Source organism: Anas acuta, chromosome 11, assembly GCF_963932015.1.
Source record: "Anas acuta chromosome 11, bAnaAcu1.1, whole genome shotgun sequence".
Lineage (NCBI taxonomy): Eukaryota > Metazoa > Chordata > Aves > Anseriformes > Anatidae > Anas > Anas acuta.
In genome coordinates this window covers 641520-658961 of record NC_088989.1, presented here as the reverse complement: position 1 = coordinate 658961, position 17442 = coordinate 641520, and the positions used below count along the sequence as shown (strand labels likewise).

Here is a 17442-nt window from a genome sequence, read left to right as displayed (position 1 = left end):
GTGTTGTTACATTTGCCTAAGTGGCTGCTCCTTGTCCCAGGCATGGTTGGATTTCACTGCAGGACAGCAGCAGCAAAGCATTGCTTTATTATGAAACACAAGTGTATGAAGTGTTCAGTGAACACAGATGTCAGCCTTTGAGAAGCTGAGGCATTTTTTGGTTGGTTGCTTTTGTTTTGCTTTGTTTTCTCCTTCATGAGAACGTGTGGGGAGAAGCCAGAGGATGTTCACTTCTTAAAGGGCAAAGTATTTTCTAGAAGGCCTTTTCTGAGATCTTGTAGGTCATGCTCCTTGTTTTTCACACCCCTTTAGAAGTGCTGCATCTGGTTGAGTTCTATTTGGAAGACGGCATCACAGATGAAGAAGCTGTAGCTCTCATTGATCTTGAAGCTCCAAGATTGAATAAGAGAGAGAATAAATGGCAAGAGATGATGAGTGACAGTATCCTGTTGATCAAATACTGTTTCCAGTCCCTTTCTTAGGAATAAATAAGCAATTTTGATTTTTTTATAGGTTTAATTTTTTTTGTCATACGACTGATGCAGGTATGATTTTGTTTCCTTTTCAAGTTAGTATAACAAACAGTGATATATTAGTTAAACCTAACACATTTATAAAGATTTCTCATCACAAAACCTTGTTTCTAATTATCTGTTCATTTTAACAGTGGAATGCCATGCTGTACCTATTCTGTTGTAACTGCTTTCAGTAAAGAGTGGGGAGAATCTGAAGTGTGCTACTCACTTCCAGTAACAGCTTGCTTTAGAGGCTGCTTTCTTCTAAAGCAAGGGAAACCAGCACGGACTTTCTTCATGACCATTCCTGTTGGAATCTCTTTTGTAATGTTTTGGCACCCAGAGCTCCCAGTTGCTGTGGGGGCCATATAATGCTAGGTGCAGAGTAATGCATAAGAAAACATAATCTCTGATTATAACTACTTAAACGTAATTTAAAGGGTTGGCTTCACTTGCTTTTTGCAATGTCAGATGTGGACAGACAGGAAATCAGGCAGAGCTGATGTCATATTTGGTTGTAGCCAGTTTTGCTGGCCTACAGCTGCTGCAAGTGTAAAGTTCCCCAGTTACTGTACTCAGAGTAACCCCTTCTCTAGTACTTTCTGTAATAACCCAGGCCACTGTAGAATACCTTAACCCTCTGGAGCAACAAGAATACCAGTCCTGCTAGAATGGTTTTTATATTTATTCTGTGAGTGCTAGCTACAGTGAGAACAGACAATTTTATAGAAACTCTGGTTCTTCCTTAAGAAATGTCTTTAGATGCACAGAGTTTGAGGCTTGATGACAATGCAGACATTATTGAAGATGATCCCTTTACAGCAAAACTGAGCTTTGAGGTAAGAGCCTTACCAGTGCCTTCCCATGGCTTCTTTCTTGCTACCAATAAAAATCAATAGAAAATCTTGACTTGCAGCTCATGCTGCTCTGCTAGTGTGAATGTGTTATATAGACTACTACAAGAGAGATACAGATCAGGGGGCTGAGAGAGATGGAACTAGGGAGGGAAAGGGGTTTACCAGATAATAACTCCTCTCTTAAAAAATAAAAATAAAAAAAATAATAATTAAAAAAAAAGTTTGCTGGGAAAATCATAAAAAACAAACAAACAAAACCCCAAGGTATATAAAAAGATCTTAAAGTAACTGTTTCTGGAATTTGGTTTTATCATGCAGTGGGGTTGTCTTCTGTGGGTATTACTATAAAACAGTCATTACTGTGAGGTTTTAATACGTGCCTGTGGGCATGGGTATTCTTTACAAAGAGCTGTGTTAACATCTATAATAGAAACTCACTGAGAAGAAGATAAAGATGTAGCTGGATGCTGTTGTCACTGGTAACGTTGATAAAACTGCCAGTGAGTTTGGTGGGATCAGACTCAGGCCAGTTGTATATTGTCTTTTCCTGCTGAATTGTACTTTGCATTTTACAAGATCTTATTAATCCTCAGAGGACTTTGCAGTTGGTAACAATTTCTTTCTAAATCTGCTCACCTGCAGCAAGGAGGCTCAGAATTTGTTCCAGTGGTTGTGAATCGTGCTGTTCTCCAGTCACTGAGTCGGAGGGACGTTCTGATTAAACGCTGGCCAAAGCCGTTGCGATGGCAGTACTACCGTTCCCTGCTACCAGATGCCTCCATTACCATGTGTCCATCGTGTTTTCAGGTAGTGTTTTCATAGAGAGGTTTAAGAAAATACTGAGAAATTATCTGAAGCAATTCAAATCATTGATAACTTTATACTGTAAGATATATTCAGTAAATTCCTGAATGATGTAGAGACAGAGAAGCAATGAAACAATAAGCACTGTGATGCACAGAGGAACAGCTGTCTTCTGAAAACCTTGACGTAGCTGAGTTTGGGAAGAAAACTTTGAGAAGCTGCACTGACAGTAATCATAGTCAGAACCTGTGGAGCAAACCTCAGCTGAACAACAAATGCTGATTTGTACTTATTCCTTTTTGGTCTGCCTCTCTGACATTCAGCCTGTTCTAGCACGGAAAATCAGTCAGTAAACTAAGTTAGCTTGTGGTTCAGTCCCTCTTTTCCTTCTTCCCTTCTCAGGAATGGCTTTTTGGAATACTGGAACTCAGTCACAGTAGATTACACAAACTCTAATTTTCATCCTTCCTAAAAGTAATTCATTGTTTTGTGCATCTTCAGCTACACTGGCAGTGATCTGCAAAATGCTGCTCTGTTGTAGGTTATAGCTCTGACAGGCAGTTGAAGGTAAGAGGGCCAATTCTTGTGTAATAGCTTCAGAATGTGTCAGAAAATCCATTGAGCTCAGTTTGCATTTTCTTTGATCTAGTCACAGGCTAATTTGTCCCTCAATTTGTTCCTAATTCTTAGATGTTCCACACAGAAGACTATGAGCTTCTCGTGCTCCAGCATAACTGTTGTCCATTCTGCCGAAGGAGAATAGATGAGTCAAACCAATGAAGAATAACAATCCGATACCTCAACTGAGAGACTTCCCTATTGACTTGGCAAAGTACTCATTAGATTCATGGTTTTCCTAACAACTTAGTTGTCATCTTGTTCTGTTTTGTATGTGAGTGGAACTGAGTTGAAGAAATTTACCTTTTTTAAATAAGAATGTCTGTCCCCTACATTTCCCAGACAAGCAGCTGAAGTGCCACGGATTTTTACAGGAAGGTTCCTAGGGTCAAGTTCAGACTAGAAGTAATTGTTTTTACTCCAACTTGTGTTAGGACTTAATTTGTTCCTTAATATGTACCTGTTACTGTCAGAACTTCAAATAAATGGGACTATTTTTCAGTACTGTTTGTCTCAAAATCTCCTTTTAACCTATGTAGAATTCATGCCTGTTAAAACCCACATGACAGGTTCTGTATGGAAGTGTCCATTTCATGGTAAAAAAACGCCCAGATGTAAGTTCCTCATCTGTCTGCTGCAGCCCGTGTGTTTCTGGTAACTTTAGCATGTTTGCCATTAATGAAGGAAAAACCACTCACCTGATGGGCTAAACGGAATGTGTTTGCGTGCTTGGAAATACGTCAGGTTGACAGGGAGGAACACCAAAGCAGCCGAGGGCTCACAGTCAGCCACTGTTTTCTCACAGTTCCTCCTCTGTACCTAAGGGTAGGAGAGTTCTTCATCTGCCGAGAAGAAAATTGTAGGTGCTGCAAGTTGCTCTGTTATTAAGCTGGTGGGATAGCTCCCAGGACTGCGGGCATCCTGTCAGCTCCGGGGGCTGCTGTGCTGGCAGTGCACCTTTGTGGTTTGGCACCTGCCTGAGCTGGCACAGCTCCGGTGACCGCCGCGCTGTGCTCCCTGGCAGAGGCGATGCGCTAGCACCGTGTTTCCGAGCAGTGCTCCGTAGCGTTGTTCCGGCCCAGAGCTGTGGGAAGCACAGTGGAGAGGTGAGAGGAGATGGATCTGCCCTCCAGTTTTTGTCTGGTGCAGCCAACCCGGTGCTGAGACTGAGGGGACTTCAGTGGCGCAGCTGCTTGACCAGATGTGGCAGCTCCCTCCCAGACAGCAGCTAAGCACCCGTGCAGCCGTACGCTCACTTCCCACCCCGCTCTGGCAGGATGGGAGATAATTACAAGAGCTAAAGGAGAAAAACTTGTTGGTCACGATAAAGGTAGTTCAATGAGCAAAGCCCTGTGTGCAAGAAAAGCAGTGAGCAACTTATTTAATTCCTTGTGGCAGGCAGATGTCCAGCTGCTTCCTGGAAAGCAGGGCCTGGGCACGAGTAATGGTTACGTAGTGGTGGTTATGGAGTTTGTCTTCCTCTTCTCCTTTTGTTTCTGAGCACCACGTCGTCTTGTATGGCACACCCCTTTGGTCAGCCCGGGTCGGCTGTCCTGGCTGTGCCCGCTCCAGGTGCCTGCCCAGCTCTGGCCCATTGCTGGAGGCAGAGTGGGGAACAGAATTACCCTTCAGCTCTGTGCTCAGCAGTAGCTAAAGGGCTGCTGTTTTATCAACACTTCTGGCAAATCCAAAACACGGCACCACGTGGGCTGCTGTGAAGAATGTTAACTGCATCCCAGCAGAATGTTAACTGCATCCCAGCCAGACGCAGCACACCAAGTACTCAGGGACAACTCCCGAGGGCGGTTACTGAGCAGTTCTGACAGCACAAGAATCCGCAGGGATCCAGCTGGGCTGGATTGCAGTTGGGAAGTGATAGGTCTCTTGACCCTAATCCAGTTCAAGTCGTACCCTTGTTAGCATGAGTTTTATTGTGACATCCTGTCTGTCACAAGGCTCCCTTTGTATCGAGTGGTAAATAATAATCTAATTTACTGCCTTCAACTACTGAGGCTGGTGGGTGCTGGTAAAACAGCTGCCGTGTGAACAGCAGCACTGTGCTCGTGAACTCAGTGAGCAATGTCTCGTCTGCTTGAGTTCCCCTGCAAAGTGACACTTGGAAATTGTCCCACTCCCGTGAGCCCCCCCTGCAGCGCTGCTCCCAGCACAGGGACCTGCTGCAGCGGGCCAGAGGCTGGAGCCCCTCTGCTGGGAGCTGGGGGTGCTCAGCCTAAGGGGGAATGGCTCCAAACTAAGAGAGGGAGATTTAGGTCAGGTAGAAGGAAGCGATTCTTCACCATGAGGGCGGTGAGGCCCTGGCTGCCCGGAGGAGCTGTGGGTGCCCCGTCCCTGGCAGTGCCCAAGGCCAGGCTGGATGGGGCTGGGGGCAGCCTGGGCTGGGGGCCGGGGGCCCTGCCCATGGCAGGGGGTGGCACTGGGGGGGCTTTGAGGTCCCTTCCAACCCAGCCCATGCCACGGTTCTATGAAATAGCACTACAGGGTTTCTGAGTCCCTCAGTGGTTCCTGACCAAATTTGCTTAATTTACTGCTTTAAAAACATTCTGTTCTAATTAGCACTTGTCTGCTTTCTGACTCGTATATCACTGTTTGCAATAAAGACTTTGCAAGTGGCATTGATAAACAATGCTGTTTGATACGTGAGCCAAAATGGAATTCAGTTCGTTCTCCCAGAACTGAGCTGGCTTTGTAGAACTAGCAGGAATGAAAAATTATAAAAATAAATAGACAGGGTTTGCAATGGCACAGAGGCAAAATAGATCAAACAAGGAAGCTTTTTTTTGTGTTTTTAAACAACTTCTCTGTCAATACAGTCTAAGTCTGAAGGCAGTATTGGGCTTTTCCAGGCAAAGCTGGGCTCCGTGCACTCAGCGGTTGTTGAGGTGTTCTAGCTCCAGCCTTGTGCCATTGAAGCCCTCTGGTGACTCCACGACACGAAGCCCCTGGGTGTGCAGTCCCAGCACACAGCTTGTGTCTGAACCAGCTGTGGGTGGTTCACCACCTGGTTCCTTCAACCTGCCCTGCGCTCCTACCCTGTCACTGCCTGCGTTTCCCTGCTCCCGTGGTGACGCAGGTCGGGCTCTAAGCCCCGAGCAGCGGCTGCTGACCTCAGCAGCAGCTTATTGCATCAGAGCTTATGTGGCATATCTGTATGTGGGGAAGATAAACCTTTAATCCTTCTTGTACACCCAGGTACAAGTGTGAACAGCTGCACCTGCAGTTAGTGGCACCGCTTTGGCCTTGACAACAGCTGTGAAAAGTTAATTGAGGGGGACACAGTACGAGCAGGGGATGTGCGAGGAGCTGGTATTTGCACACTGACGTGAAGGAAGGAAGACTTTTGTGGCTGTCCGGGGTGATCGTGGCCTGCCTTTGACGGCAGACAGGGCTGTCTTTGTGGTACCAGCACTGCAGGTCCATCAGTGCTTCTGTAAGATGTTCCCCACTTCGAGGGAAGGTTTTCCTGCTTGGCCTTTTATTTGAAGAGAACACAGAGTTTCCTGCTTTTTCCCTTTGAACGGTTTTGCATGTGCTAAACTAGCCCACAGGGAACACTGGTGAAAACTAGGCCAGGACTGAAGCAAGTTTATGAAGGCCAGGAGGCCGTGAGCCTCTGCTCATCTCCCACCCGCAAGCTCCAGCTGCTCTGGCACGAGGCACGCTGGTGCCCTCTCCTCAGCTCCTGGTTGCAGGGGAAGTTAAGCCCAAGCCCCTGGCAGCAGCCTAGAAAGCAATTGCTGTGGGGGTGCTCAGGCCCCCTAGAGCCCTGTCCCCCACCAAGGGGCCATCAGTCTGCTCTGACCTCTGCGGGGACACGGGCTGGAATTTGCACACCAACTGGAGCACTGTTAGTGCTGAGAACAATGTGTACATGAGAACAGCGATAAACGGTGGGTGCAAGGAAAGAAAGAAAGGAAAAAAAAAAAAAAAGTGGGGAAAATAGCTTTGGAGTTTGAAAGATCAATCGTGGTGCCATGAGCTGTAAGGAACCACCTCGTACATAAGGGAGATCTGTGGCTGGCTTCGTTGTGTTCACTTGTGTACACGCTGTCCTGTTGTCTCTGAAAAGTGTAAACCAGGCAATGTCTAACTCAGGGGCTGACTGGCAAAAAGAACATTTCGAGCACAACTGAGTGCATCAAGTGGGGAGGTAGAGACATTAGGATGGCTCCAACATCGGGGGCTCCAACAACAGCTTCTCCTGCAGCTCTAATGTCCACTATGCGGAATCCAACTCTTGCAGTTTCAGGGAGACTGCAGATGTCTGTCACCCAGAATATGAGGTCGAATGTTGGCTTCAGCTCGGAGACTTCCTTCTGTGCCTTGCCCACAACCTTTCTCAGCACCAGTGCAGAATGAAACCTGTCCAGGACGGATGGGCGAGGTTATTTTGTTGGTGCTACCGATGTAATCGGTGTGATGCAAAGCACGTCAGGCCAGGGATGGAGGAGGTGATACAACTGGAAGCTCACCAGCAGGATCAGTGTTTAACTGTGTTCTTCACACCTGCCCAGTCAAGTCTTGCAGCAGAGAAAGCAGATGGCTGAGAGCACATGGGAGAAGGGTTGATGGTCATGCTGCTGGAGGGTACCCCGTCACCAGCCTCCTCCTGGGAGCGGCAGCTGTGATGGAGGTGGCTCTGCTACCTGGTGTCACTGCTTTCCTCTTGCAAGGACAGGCCTCTGTCTCTGGTGGACCACACTAAACCTGCCCACCCCAGCACCCTCTACAGCCCCCAAACTTGTGGTCATGGGGTTTTCAGTCACAGGATTCACTCCTGCTCCCAGGGGGCAGAGAAGAGGTCTGTTTGTTGGCAAGAGCTGAAGGCTCAGCCTGGGAGCTTTGAGCAAGCACAGCCCTGAGCAGGATCCTGTGTGCTTTGCCCTTCCCTCTGACCTGGTGGTGATGTGTCCTGTTTCCAACATCCCTCTGAGGGGACCTGAGGCATGTCCAACTGGCGGGCAGCTCAGCCCTGGAGTGCCCCTGGGGGTGGGCTGCGTGCTCGGTGGGGCGAGTGCCTCCCCTGGGCGATGGCAGCACGAGCTGTGGGCACCCACGGGGTGCGGTGACCACCTAGGGCACGGGGCTGCCCCGAGTCCTCGCTGCCTGGGGAGCGGCGCAGCCATGCCGAGGAGAGAGGCCGTGCAGGTGGAGCTGCCTCCTGGTTTGGGCCCCCCATCGACCAGTGTGCTGCAGAGTTCCTCTTTATGTATAATGACCATGAACCATGGTCTGCAACAATGACAGTGCAGGCCAGAAACAGGTGTCACCTTAATACCTTCCCAAGAAAGCCAATTACCCCTGGATGATTATGATTAATAATTCTCTAAGCCCTAATCGTGCTGACACCAATGCCTGCAGCTTACCCTAGGGGGCACTTTATAAGGGGTGCCCCGCAGAGGTGAGCGTAGCCACTTCTCCCCGGGGTAACGGCGAAGGCCGAGAGGTGGCGGGAGCCCAGCTTCAGAGGCAATTCCCCCACGCACACAAAAAAAAACTGAGTAAGAGCAAAAGGCACCTCACCAACCGCAACCATGAACGGGACAGAAGGCCAAGACTTCTACGTGCCCATGTCCAACAAGACCGGGGTGGTGCGGAGCCCCTTCGAGTACCCCCAGTACTACCTGGCTGAGCCCTGGAAGTTCTCGGCGCTGGCTGCCTACATGTTCATGCTGATCCTGCTCGGCTTCCCCATCAACTTCCTCACGCTGTATGTCACCATCCAGCACAAGAAGCTCCGGACACCTCTAAACTACATCCTCCTGAACCTGGCAGTCGCCGACCTCTTCATGGTGTTTGGAGGCTTCACGACCACCATGTACACTTCGATGAATGGGTACTTTGTCTTTGGAGTAACAGGGTGCTACATCGAAGGCTTCTTTGCTACACTGGGTGGTGAGTTTTCCAAATATTCAAAAATCTTCTGCCAGAAATTGCTCCAGATTTTAGGAAAGGGTGGGAGGATGCCCAGATGCTCTGGGAAAAACATGTGGTATCTGGAAGGTACTCGGTCTGCCGCTGGTGTGGGCTGAGGCAGTTGCAGTGCTGGGAGGTGGGAGGTGAAGAAAGTGACAAATTACACTTTTTTTAAAAAAAAAAAAAGAACTTGTTTTGGTAGCCACCTGCTCAGCATCCTAAGAACAACAACGTAGCAATGAAAAGTAACCAATAGCAGATTTTGCTGGATTTGCACATCTTTTTGGCTTGCTCTCTGGCTGGAGATGCGGCAGTTTGTTCTTCCCGCTTGGCGGGGCTGAGCCTGGTGCTCGCTCTGACGCAGCGCTCGGTGGCGCAGGCTGGCCAAGCTGTCTCTGCTCCTCTGCCAGCCCGGCTTTGACAGAAACAGATGTTAATCAGAAATCGTGTGTCTGAAAACGCCCTCCTCCGTTCAGCTCAGCCCTCGGCCACAAGCGAGGCACCGTTTTGCTGTTTCGGGGCTCCTGGCACAAGCTGCTGGGAAGCTGTGGGTAGGAGTAGGACCCTGGTGTGACGGGCACCCCGAGCGGGGCCGCGGGGCCATGGGTGTGGGGGCAGTCCGGGCAGGGAATGGGGCTCGGCAATGGACCCCGACACACAGAGCACGGCGGTGACTGTGGGGGCAGCACCGCAGTGTGAAGGTGCCTTCTGATGCCTTCCCACCATGTCAGCACTTAGCCCATGTTCGTTGCTGGTTCTGAACCCGGCTGGGGATTTACCTGCTCTTAGGGGTCCTCCTTGGGAACACGAAAGGTCAGAGGAGGCCCCGTGCTGCCTTCAGTAGCTTTTCTCCCAGCCCTCAAAGGCCCGTTATCTGCATCCCTCTCTCCCTGCTTCAGGTGAAATTGCGCTCTGGTCCCTGGTGGTGCTGGCTATCGAGCGGTACGTGGTGGTCTGCAAACCCATGAGCAACTTCCGCTTCGGGGAGAACCACGCCATCATGGGGGTCGTCTTCACCTGGATCATGGCCCTGGCGTGCGCGGCTCCCCCGCTCTTCGGCTGGTCACGGTAGGCAGGGTGCCGCCTGGCGCGGGGCCCCGGCTGGCCGCGGGCGTCTCTGCGGGATGCTGACCCCCGGTGTCACCTCGCAGGTACATCCCCGAGGGCATGCAGTGCTCATGCGGGATTGACTACTACACGCTGAAGCCTGAGGTCAACAACGAATCTTTCGTCATCTACATGTTTGTGGTTCACTTCATGATCCCGCTGATGGTCATATTCTTCTGCTACGGGAACCTGGTCTGCACCGTGAAGGAGGTGGGTGCCTGCCGGTGTGGCTGCTGCGAGGGGCTGTGCCGCGCTCCGCACAGGTGGCAGGAAGGACCGGGTCGGGCCCCCCGCGGGGAGCACCGCAAGCTCCGGGCGTGCAGCCCAACTACCCCAAACCCTGACCCCACGCCCCTCGTGGGCCAAACCCTCCCCCACATCCATCACCTCCCCGTTCCCTCTGCCCGCAGGCTGCCGCCCAGCAGCAGGAGTCTGCCACCACCCAGAAGGCAGAGAAGGAAGTGACCCGCATGGTCATCATCATGGTCATCGCCTTCCTGATCTGCTGGGTCCCCTACGCCAGCGTCGCTTTCTACATCTTCACCAACCAGGGCTCAGACTTCGGGCCCATCTTCATGACCATCCCGGCATTCTTTGCCAAGAGCTCTTCCATCTATAACCCCGTGATTTACATCGTAATGAACAAACAGGTAAGTGCCGCGTGCCAGGTGACTTCCTTTGTAGTGTTTGGCTTCATAGCAGCCTGGGGAGAGCCACCAGACCTCCACCGCACCAGTGAGCTGTGAGGGCTTTGCTCCCAGGTAACCTTGTGCCTGTGTGCAGGAGGGTGGTGACAGTGCAACTCACCCCTTCGCACAGCACAGATCTTGCAAATGCAAACCCATGCACCCGAACGAGGCTCAGGTTGTCCCAGTGGAGGATCTGGGGCTGCGCTGCCCCAGCCCCGGGCAGCAGGAAGGAGACTTCACCCTGCACGGTGCAGCCAGCGCTGCCGTGCCAGAGCCACACAGCCCCCTGCAACAGCCCCCAGGAGCCTGTGTCTCTGGGAGATGCTCCCGCTGTGACGGCCCCACCGCCGGACAGAGCCTGGGCACCAAAGCCTGGGCAGAGCCTGCGGCACTGCTGGGGCTCGGTCGTGCCCTCCCCCTGGCTCTGCCCTAGGTGGCACAGAGGGATCCAGCACAGAGGCAACCCCCAGTGGCCACCTGCCCTCACCCGATGTCTCCCTTCTCTTCCAGTTCCGTAACTGCATGATCACAACCCTCTGCTGCGGCAAGAATCCGCTGGGTGACGAGGACACATCTGCTGGCAAGACAGAGACCTCCTCCGTCTCCACCAGCCAGGTCTCCCCCGCGTAGGTCCCGCCGGAGCGGCCGGCCCTCAGGGTGTGCGTCGCCACCCTGCCAGCATGAACCTAGTCCCACCACTGCCATCGCCTGCCCCCGCTTCACCACGGCCCTGCAGGGCGGGCTTCTCTCTCCTGACGATAGGAACCCTGGGAACAAGGCTGTGAATGTGTACACATGTTTTGTAATTAAAATGCAAAGGCTTAGCTCCTCCGCTGGCGTAAATCCGTGCTTTTCTGTTGATTTGCTGAGAGCTCACACCCGTCTGCACCGTGCAGGCCACTCGCTCTGACATCCCCCTCATGCGCACGCATGCCCTGCACCACTGGGTGTGAACCTCGGGCCACGGCAGAGCCACTGCTACCTCCCTCACCGCGGCCTTGTACAAGGGCCCCGGTGGGGCCGGGGCTGAGCCCCCTCAGTTCTGCCGCTGGGACAGAGCCCAACAGACACTGGCGGCAGCTGGGCCCCGCTGCGCCGTGCTGGGGCCGCTGCTGGGTGCTCCAGGCCCAGCCCTGCCCCACCACCGCGTTCCAGAAGATCCGGGAGGTGCCGTGACACCTCTGGGGAGATGGGGGTGTTCTGGTGCACATGGGCTCCTCCGTGCCGCAGAGGTGACAGTGCAGACCCCACACAGCACGGCACAGCACGGCACAGCACGGCACAGCTGCGGTTGGGTGTGCTCGCGGAGAGCTGGGTGCTCACCTCCACAGGCGCCCAGCATCACGACATGCACTCAGTGTTTGCCCCTCTTGATGCCTCTCCCAGTAGAAAGCTGCTCCCCCTTCCCCTCGCAGGCCTTCCCTCGTCAGACACCCGCAGGCCCTCCTGCAGCCCGGGGCCATGCCCCGAGCTCCTCCAGGTCCTCCCGTACCTCCCTGCCTCAGCTACAACCCAGCTTGGCATCGGCCCAAGTAGGAGGTTTTGGCCAGTGCTTGTGCTTTTGAGGATTGATCGGTGCATCGCTAAGCTTCCCTCCGCGCTGTAGCAGGCAAGACATGGGAGCATATGGCTCAGAGCCGCCGACATATGTTTTAAGCACTACAAGATGGCATATTGCAATTGTAGCAGTGTTCTTCATTTTTATTTTTAGCTCAGTTATACAAATAAGATGTTTTTCTCGCTGTTCAGTGTTATCAACATTTGAAACTATTTTTGTACATTATTATCCTCTCTGATTTCTAATCCTATGCAGCTTTGCAAGGTCTAATAGGGAACATAGAGAACCCATGCAAGTTAAACCTTTAATAAAGAGCAATTTGCAAGTACAATTCTCTCATTATTTTTTTTTATCGATACTTCTGCATATTCAGTGAAATCTGAAGATTAGCAGTTTATGAATAATTCAGTGTTTAGGCTGATGCCTGATTCATGTATTTCAAACCTGGGAGCTGGTTTTGGAGGGAAGAGGAGGAAGGGTTTGGTGTTTGTTTGCTGCCTGACAAGGCAGTCTCCATAGGAGCCATGTGGTGCTTGGCACTGCGGCTCTCCCAGCCCACAGGCTGTCGCCCCACATCGCGCCCAGCCCTACGGCTCCTGCTGCTGGGGCCAGCGAGAGCCTGGGGCCCCTCTGCCCGCCCGATGGGTGCAGGGGGCATCACGGAGATGTCCCTGCCAGAGATGTGATGTGATGTGATGGTCACATCTGGGAGGAGAAGGTGGTTGTAGGAAGCGAACGCAGCCCTGCTGCGGTGCAGGACCCTGTGGCCTTTCGCCACCCCCATGGCCTCCTTCCTGGGGAATTCAGAAAATGACTGAAAATGGATGAGGGAAAGGGTTAGCCGTGCCGGTCTGGGAAGAGCCAGGCACATGGGACTTGGGCACAGGCCTTTTCCAGAACCCTGCTCCAGGCCAGGCTCCTGCTGGCGCCTCAGTCCACTGCCAGAACCCAGCCCCAGGCTCAGCAGGTGGGTGCAGCCCTCGATGGAGGAGGTCTGTCTGGGCTGAGTTTTGATGTTCATTGGTGCAGTAGCACGTCTGCTGCATCAGGACATGAACCCACACTGCTGACACATGATCCCAGTCCTTCCACAAGTTTGCAGCTCCCCAGGGACTTTCACAGACGACACACACAAAAAGTTCCTGACTTTTTTGTAAGGAGCAAGGGACCGACACAGCATGCTCTGGAGAAACACAGCGGTCTCCAGGGTGAAGATATTCATGCTGTTCCTGCACCAAAGAGCTGTTTTAGTGAATTAGACACGCTCACCCCATGAGCACATGCAGAACAGAAAGTAGCACAAATGTCTCACCCCACTGAAACAGCAGGGAAAATCACAGTAATCACAGGATGAATTAACTTAAACACAGCCATGACACAGAAGTGCCCTGGGAGCCTTGGGGACCTGGATGGTCAAAGGCTCAGCTTGTCCCTTGCCCATGGGACAATGCTCTCCCCAGCGCAGTTGCTGTGCCAAGAGCTGGCATGAAGGGGACATGGAGGGGACACAGGGCTGCCCCTGCATAGGGCTGGGTGCTCTCTCCCCTGAACACAGCAGGATGTGGTGAGCATGGGCACGTGGCATCCCACTCATGACCACACACCTGGGGCTACTGCAGGAGGGTTGCTCCTCCTGCTTTAGCCAGCTAACAAATTAAGTCTTAATTTTCCTCCTCTCGTTTGGGGGTTAATTTGGGGGTTAATTCTCCCTCCCATTACTGGGCTCCCTGTGCTGTGCAGCCCCTGCTTCCCTGCAGGGCTGTTGTGCACAAAGGGCCCCAGCAAACATGCCGGGTTCCCCATCCAGCCCATGGTGTGTGCTGCCAGTACACGGCCATCCCACCCCCCAGCAGTGGGGTGGGTGCCTTTGCACTGCGTGGTCACAGCCTTCACCCTGCGAGCCCCCCGTCTCTCATCCCTCTCCAAAACATCTGCTGAGACATGGCCCTTCACCTGCCAGCCCCTCACAAAGATCTGGGCATGAGTACTTGGCCTCACAGCCACCTGCTCCCCCTGGGCGGGGACCAGAGCAGTTAGCAGCTGCCAACCAGACCCTGCAGTTATGGTGCTAATCAGATAAATTAGCTGGAAGTGAGGTAAACCTGTGACCAGGGTCAGTAGTGCTGTAAACAGAGCTGGGACTGTTGGGCCTGAGGCTTTGGGCTGTTGCACACTGTCATGGAGCCTCAGACACGTAAGGGATCTCTGGGTGCTGCAGGGCTTGGGCACTGTTGGCTCTGGCTGCTGCAAGGCTGTGGAGATGAGCATGGTGATGCCTGTCTGCTTTTGGGGGACTTGCAGGCCTTGGGGCTGTGAGCGCTTTCATCTCATGATGCCTCTCTTGCTTCCCTCACAGATAAAGCTGCTGGTGCTGCCCGGTTGTCTAGTCAGATTGCTCGTGGCCGGCGGCATCCGCCGACACTGAACATGGTTATTGAGGCGCTGCGGGCACAGGATGGGACGAAGGGTGCCTCTGTCGTCACCATCAAACGCTTCATCCTGGCCAAGTACCCTGCCGTGGACCCTGTGCGCCTCAAATACCTGCTGAAACAGGCGTTGGCCAAGGGGCTGAGCCGTGGGGACCTGGTGCGGCCCCATAACTCCTCTGCCCTGGGGGCCACTGGCCGCTTCAAGGTGAGTGGGGGCTGCTGGGCCCCAAGCTGCAGGGTTGGGGCTGAGGTGCTGCCCAACCCCACTGCTGTTCCTTGCACCTAGCTGGCACCTGAAAAGCTGCGGCAGAAGCAGCCGCCGGGCCAGGCAGATCCCACTGGAGAACAGGCCCCAAAGCCAGGGCGCAAACGAGCTGCCAAGGCCACCCGGGTCCCTGCGGTGCTGGAGAGCGAAGGAGGACCAGGTAACGGGCTGGTGGTGTCACAAGCACCCTGACCCTGCTGAGAGGCCCCTGCCTGTGTTGATTCGCTGCCCCCTTCTCCACAGGTACTGCTGAGGAGAAGCCAAAAGCCACGAAGCAGAAGCCAAAAGCTGCGAAGCAGAAGCCAAGGACGAAGCCTGCAGATGTGAGTATGGCCCTGTGGGGTGCCAGTGCTATGCTCAGCCTGCTGACTCACAGCATGGCAGCAGCCTGAGGTGCTAGGTGCTCTCTCCTCTCCAGGCCCAGCCGGCACCAGCAGCAGCGAAGCCCAGGAGCGATGGAGCAAAGGCCCCTCGGGCCCCTGCCAAAGGGCAGTCAGCGCCTCACGCAGCTCTGGCTGACAAGGACAAGGGAGGGAATGATGGTGACCGCCCTGTGGGTGCTGGGGCAAAGGGGACCAGAAAGGCCCCAGTGGGCAAGACTAAGGGGAAGGTGCCTGGGGAAGCTCAGGAAGCTGCCCCGAAGAAGAAGGGGGCTAAAGGCAAGACAAGGAAACCCCAGGCAGCCCGAGGTGCTGGCCAGGGGGAGTCTGCGCCGTAGGAGGCATCGCTTGCCATGTGGGCAAGGAGGTGCGCTAGGGGTCCCAGGTCTCTGGCAGTGCAGCACTGTGTCACTCTGAGCCCAGACCCGTGGCATCTGAGTTGGTTTTAGTCTCCAGGACAGGTTTTAACTCTGTGTTCACCTGCTACTAATAAAGCTGCTTCACTCATCATGAAACAGTGTGACTACTGCCCTGCTCCTGTGCCCCTGTCTCCCAAGGCCAGCATTCCCCAGCCCAGGGTAAGCATGGATCCCAGCCTGCTCCTGGCCTCATCCCAAGTGGGATGGGGCAGCACACGGGCTCACGGAGTGGACATGAGCTGGTGCTGCAGCTGCCAGCTCCCATGAGGTGTCCTGTGCATCTCCACGTCCCCGGCTGCTGGTTGGAGCAGTACATAGTAGTTGGGCTCCTGGGAAGCCCCTATCTGGCCAGCCAGCAGTGCAGGGGTGGCTTTGGGGGGTGCTGCATGTGTGCAGGCTCGTGGTAAGCTCCAGTATCAGGTGATGGCCCAGTCAGGGACACTGGGATGCCATGGGGCATGGTGGTGGCACCGGTGAACACTGGGAAGCTTGGGCTTCTCCAGCTCTGCTGATGTGGGGCCATGGCACCCACAGCCTTGGAGTGGGGTAGGCGTCCAGCTTCATGCCCTACCAGCTGCCCTTGTGCTAATGCCTGGCTGAGCTTGGATTACAGGAGTGTCAGGGCAGGAGGTGTGGGTGCGTGCTGTGGACAAGGGTCCCTAGCAGCAGGAGGGGCTGCTGTTTTTTTAGCCACAGTAAGAGAAAAGACAGAAGTGTTTTTGGGCTTAAAGATTCTCGGGGTGTTTACAGCAGGGTGTGGAATTGTTTGTTCTTGTTCTGTCTGTGAGCAGTACTCACCTCTCAGCCTTACTAGCTTCTAGTAAGTTGGTCCAAGTATGAAAACTTTCATTTAAGAGTTTCAAATGCCCAAATTTCTCTTGCTCTGCAGAGAACATAGCCCTTCTGAAGGTCAGCCTGATAATGCAAAGGGTTACAGTCCTCCTGGGCAGGAGAAAATAAGTGGAAGTAAAACTCTTCCTAAAGAGGATTTTGCTAATCTTCAGCTGGCCTTGCCAATGCCCTCCAAGGCTTCTGGCCTTGCTTTGGGGCTTAAGCAAGAGCTGAGCAAACTAACTACTTTTTAAACTTCAACCTTGGCCATGTTGATGCATCTTTAATGAAACTGAACCCCTGTTCCCCAGGGACAGGGCAGAGGATGCTTCAATAATAACGAAGAAGGGCTCAGCTGCTCTTTTGGTGATGGTTAACCTCACAAAACACTGCTCATTAGCATGGAAATGTCCTGCAGCAGAACAGGGCAGGAGCTGCATCCTCTCTCACCAGGCACTGAATGTCAAACATGACTCTCCTTCTGAGAGAGCAAATCATTAAATGCCTGGATTTAGCTTTACTAAGAATCAACTTTCTAGTGGGAAAAGAAAATCCCTCTGGTGTCTGGAAAGAGCAGCTTTTAGTGGGGAGGAGGCAGAAGTGAGAGGATTTTAGCAGTGGCACGATTATCGAGACCTGCAGGCTGGGGCTGCTTTCACGGTGCTGAAGCCAGAAGCCTCGAGGACATCAGTGGTGGTGCAGAGCACACTGGGCTCGCCAGTGCTGGGAGAAGATGCAGCTTTGTGGGCTGACAGCACCTGGCAGAGGTAAAGATGTCCAGCCCCAGGAATCAGTGTGGTGCTACTGGTCTTTACGTGTGATTTGTGTGGGTGTGGAGTTGAGTCCTCGCAGGGATTTTCTACCTCCCACAGCAGCACCTGTCCTGGTGGAACATGTGGTATCAACAACGCAGGAGTAATAACTGCTGCAGACCAGAAGGGTTAAAACGTGTCTCATGGAAACAAGGTGGTCGTTAGCTGAGCTGCCAGCCCCGAGAACTGTGGGTGTTGTATTGCAAAACTGACCCACCAGCTGC

At 53.1% G+C, this 17442-nt stretch overlaps 3 protein-coding genes across 8 annotated transcripts in view; all 3 read left to right on the top strand.

Annotated features, from left to right (window-relative positions):
- Nucleotides 1–3298, top strand: part of IFT122 (intraflagellar transport 122) — a 32488-nt gene extending 29190 nt beyond the window's left edge. For 2 of the 5 annotated variants that reach the window (XM_068694886.1, XM_068694885.1), the window contains 4 exons: nucleotides 313–441; nucleotides 1278–1354; nucleotides 2015–2179; nucleotides 2867–3298. In XM_068694886.1, coding sequence (XP_068550987.1) covers nucleotides 313–441; nucleotides 1278–1354; nucleotides 2015–2179; nucleotides 2867–2956 — 461 coding nt within the window. In that variant the 3' untranslated portion in view covers nucleotides 2957–3298. Of the gene's footprint in view, nucleotides 1–312; nucleotides 442–1277; nucleotides 1355–2014; nucleotides 2180–2866 lie in introns of those variants that run through there. The other 3 variants (XR_011100450.1, XR_011100449.1, XM_068694887.1) reach the window with 3 other exon arrangements.
- Nucleotides 3299–8149: 4851 nt separating this feature from the next.
- On the top strand, nucleotides 8150–11331 carry RHO (rhodopsin). The gene is made up of 5 exons (XM_068694301.1): nucleotides 8150–8707; nucleotides 9628–9796; nucleotides 9880–10045; nucleotides 10246–10485; nucleotides 11035–11331. The coding sequence occupies exons 1-5, from the start codon at nucleotides 8347–8349 to the stop codon at nucleotides 11152–11154; spliced, it is 1056 nt and encodes a 351-aa protein (XP_068550402.1). The 5' UTR covers nucleotides 8150–8346; the 3' UTR covers nucleotides 11155–11331.
- A 2389-nt stretch (nucleotides 11332–13720) lies between these two features.
- On the top strand, nucleotides 13721–15671 carry H1-8 (H1.8 linker histone). 2 transcript variants are annotated; one of them, XM_068695048.1, is made up of 5 exons: nucleotides 13721–14276; nucleotides 14439–14716; nucleotides 14798–14936; nucleotides 15020–15099; nucleotides 15177–15671. In XM_068695048.1, the coding sequence occupies exons 1-5, from the start codon at nucleotides 14261–14263 to the stop codon at nucleotides 15492–15494; spliced, it is 831 nt and encodes a 276-aa protein (XP_068551149.1). In that variant the 5' UTR covers nucleotides 13721–14260; the 3' UTR covers nucleotides 15495–15671. The 2 variants fall into 2 exon arrangements, with proteins under 2 accessions (XP_068551149.1, XP_068551150.1); XM_068695049.1 differs by having other exon boundaries at nucleotides 13726–14276; nucleotides 15195–15671.
- The last annotated feature ends 1771 nt before the right edge of the window (nucleotides 15672–17442 follow it).

Bases quoted from the DNA above. Each gene is read 5' to 3' on its own strand.
- H1-8 (XM_068695048.1), top strand. The intron at 14,717-14,797 runs GTGAGTGGGGGC...CCTTGCACCTAG, and splicing joins GGGCCACTGGCCGCTTCAAG to CTGGCACCTGAAAAGCTGCG. The intron at 15,100-15,176 runs GTGAGTATGGCC...CTGAGGTGCTAG, and splicing joins CAAGGACGAAGCCTGCAGAT to GTGCTCTCTCCTCTCCAGGC.
- RHO (XM_068694301.1), top strand. From the start codon at position 8,347: ATGAACGGGACAGAAGGCCAAGACTTCTACGTGCCCATGTCCAACAAG. The intron at 9,797-9,879 runs GTAGGCAGGGTG...GTCACCTCGCAG, and splicing joins CCGCTCTTCGGCTGGTCACG to GTACATCCCCGAGGGCATGC. The intron at 10,046-10,245 runs GTGGGTGCCTGC...CTCTGCCCGCAG, and splicing joins TGGTCTGCACCGTGAAGGAG to GCTGCCGCCCAGCAGCAGGA.